Here is a 1,729-nt window from a genome sequence, read left to right as displayed (position 1 = left end):
CGGGGTGGGCAGGGCCGTACACCTCGAGGAGGGTGCGGGCGCTTCCACGTGGAACTTCCTCCGCGCCCCGGAGCCCCAGAGGCGGGGCGGGCGCGGACCGGCCGGCGCCTCCGGGTGAAGGAGTGGCCCGTCCCGGCCCTGCCGTCGTTCGCGTCGGATGCGGAGTTGATTGGCGGGGGCTCGGTTGTATTTCTTACCAGAGCGTGGGTGTCACGGAGTCGTCTTCGAGTGGCTTTCACGTCGGGCTGTAACTAGGCTTTGGGGGTGGCAGGCTGGAGCTAGGCCGGAAAGTCGGCTGCAGGGAGAAGGTTGTTCGGTGAGCTGGTTTTTTGGTGGTTTTTTTTTTAACGTCTCTGCCCATTCACGTTAGGATTTTGCCTGAGGAGTTGTGTATATTGCTAAATCTGAAAGACAGGCAGGAGCTCTCCGTCATACACAATATCAGAGAAAGTGAAGTGAGTTTTATCTGCATATAATGGGTCTGATTTCAGTTGTGCAATTAGTAAAACTTTCCTCTAGTCGTTGTCTTAGTTGGGTTGGTATTCCAGCTGATACCGTGAAAGTTTTGAGCTTGGCTTTTTCCCCCTTTCACCATCGTCGGACTTCTGTAGAGGCACCAATCCCGAGTTGGTGGCCTGCTTCTGCGCTACAGTTACAGACCCCACCTTAGCACAGTTTTGTTTGGTGGTAAATAAAAACCTTTTTTAAAATCAGTAATCTGTTTAAAAGTATGAAAACTGTTACTGTTTCCTGTACTACTCAAGAACCATACGTAGATGGGGCTCATTGATCACCTTGTAATCAATTAATAACATCTTTTGATTAATGGTATTATTAGTATTTTCCTATTTTAAAAATACTTCAAAGCTACTATGTAAAACTTAAGACTTTTGATTATATTGTTGCACCACATAGACGTGCAGATTTTAGAATACTAGTTTTGTTTTTTAACCTGGGGTCTTATACTGATGTATGTATGGAAAACTGCATTAAAATTTAGTAGCTTAGAGATGTTAGAATAACATCAAACATGCACTACTGCCCTTTATTCTAAAACTAGGAATGTAAGCAAGGATTTAGAATAATTTACAGATTTAAAAAGTAAATGCGAATTTCAGTGAAATTTTATTACTAGAAATGTTTAAATTTTTATGCAACTGATTTTTTTTTTGGCCAGCACTGATTTTATTTTTTAATTCTTTTTCTGTATTTAGGACAGGGTCTACAGGGGTACTGGGTCTCACTATGTAGATCAGACTTATAGTGATTCTCCAGTTTTCAGCCTCCTAAATGCTGGGCTTATAGGCATGCACCACCATGCCCAGTCTCAATTGCCCTCTCAGCACTCCCTGGGGGCAGAGCTGGCCCTGCATGGCAGGCACTTTAGTCTGCTGAGCTATCAGGCCGGCCCGATAATTTTTTTTTTTTCTTTTAGCTGCCACAAAACATGTTTTAAATGAAATGTTTGCTGGGCAAAAAATTCAGGATCCTTGCCACTTCCTTGCATGTCTGTTGAACGGCCGTCATGATTACACATTATTAAATACTTAAGTGCTATAGGAAGCCTGGCATTAAGATATAAGTAAAAGCTTCAGATAAGTATCAACTTTCATTACAGTTTTTGCTGGTAGTCAAATCTTTCACTTTTTCTAGTTTTTAAAAAAATATTTCTTAACCATATGACTTTAGCCACTTAACACTACTTGGAAGGACTATGGTCATGTGATTT

At 42.5% G+C, this 1,729-nt stretch overlaps 1 protein-coding gene across 1 annotated transcript in view; it reads left to right on the top strand.

Annotated features, from left to right (window-relative positions):
* Positions 1–1,729, top strand: part of Tm9sf3 (transmembrane 9 superfamily member 3) — an 81,783-nt gene that overhangs the window by 3,679 nt on the left and 76,375 nt on the right. Inside the window, exon 3 of the mRNA XM_023709033.1 lies at positions 322–455. Coding sequence (XP_023564801.1) covers positions 322–455 — 134 coding nt within the window. The remainder of the gene's footprint in view (positions 1–321; positions 456–1,729) is intronic.

Source organism: Octodon degus, unplaced genomic scaffold (assembly GCF_000260255.1).
Source record: "Octodon degus isolate 3935 unplaced genomic scaffold, OctDeg1.0 scaffold00010, whole genome shotgun sequence".
NCBI lineage: Eukaryota > Metazoa > Chordata > Mammalia > Rodentia > Octodontidae > Octodon > Octodon degus.
Note: the sequence above shows the minus strand (reverse complement) of the source record. Positions and strands in the feature narration are given on the sequence as shown.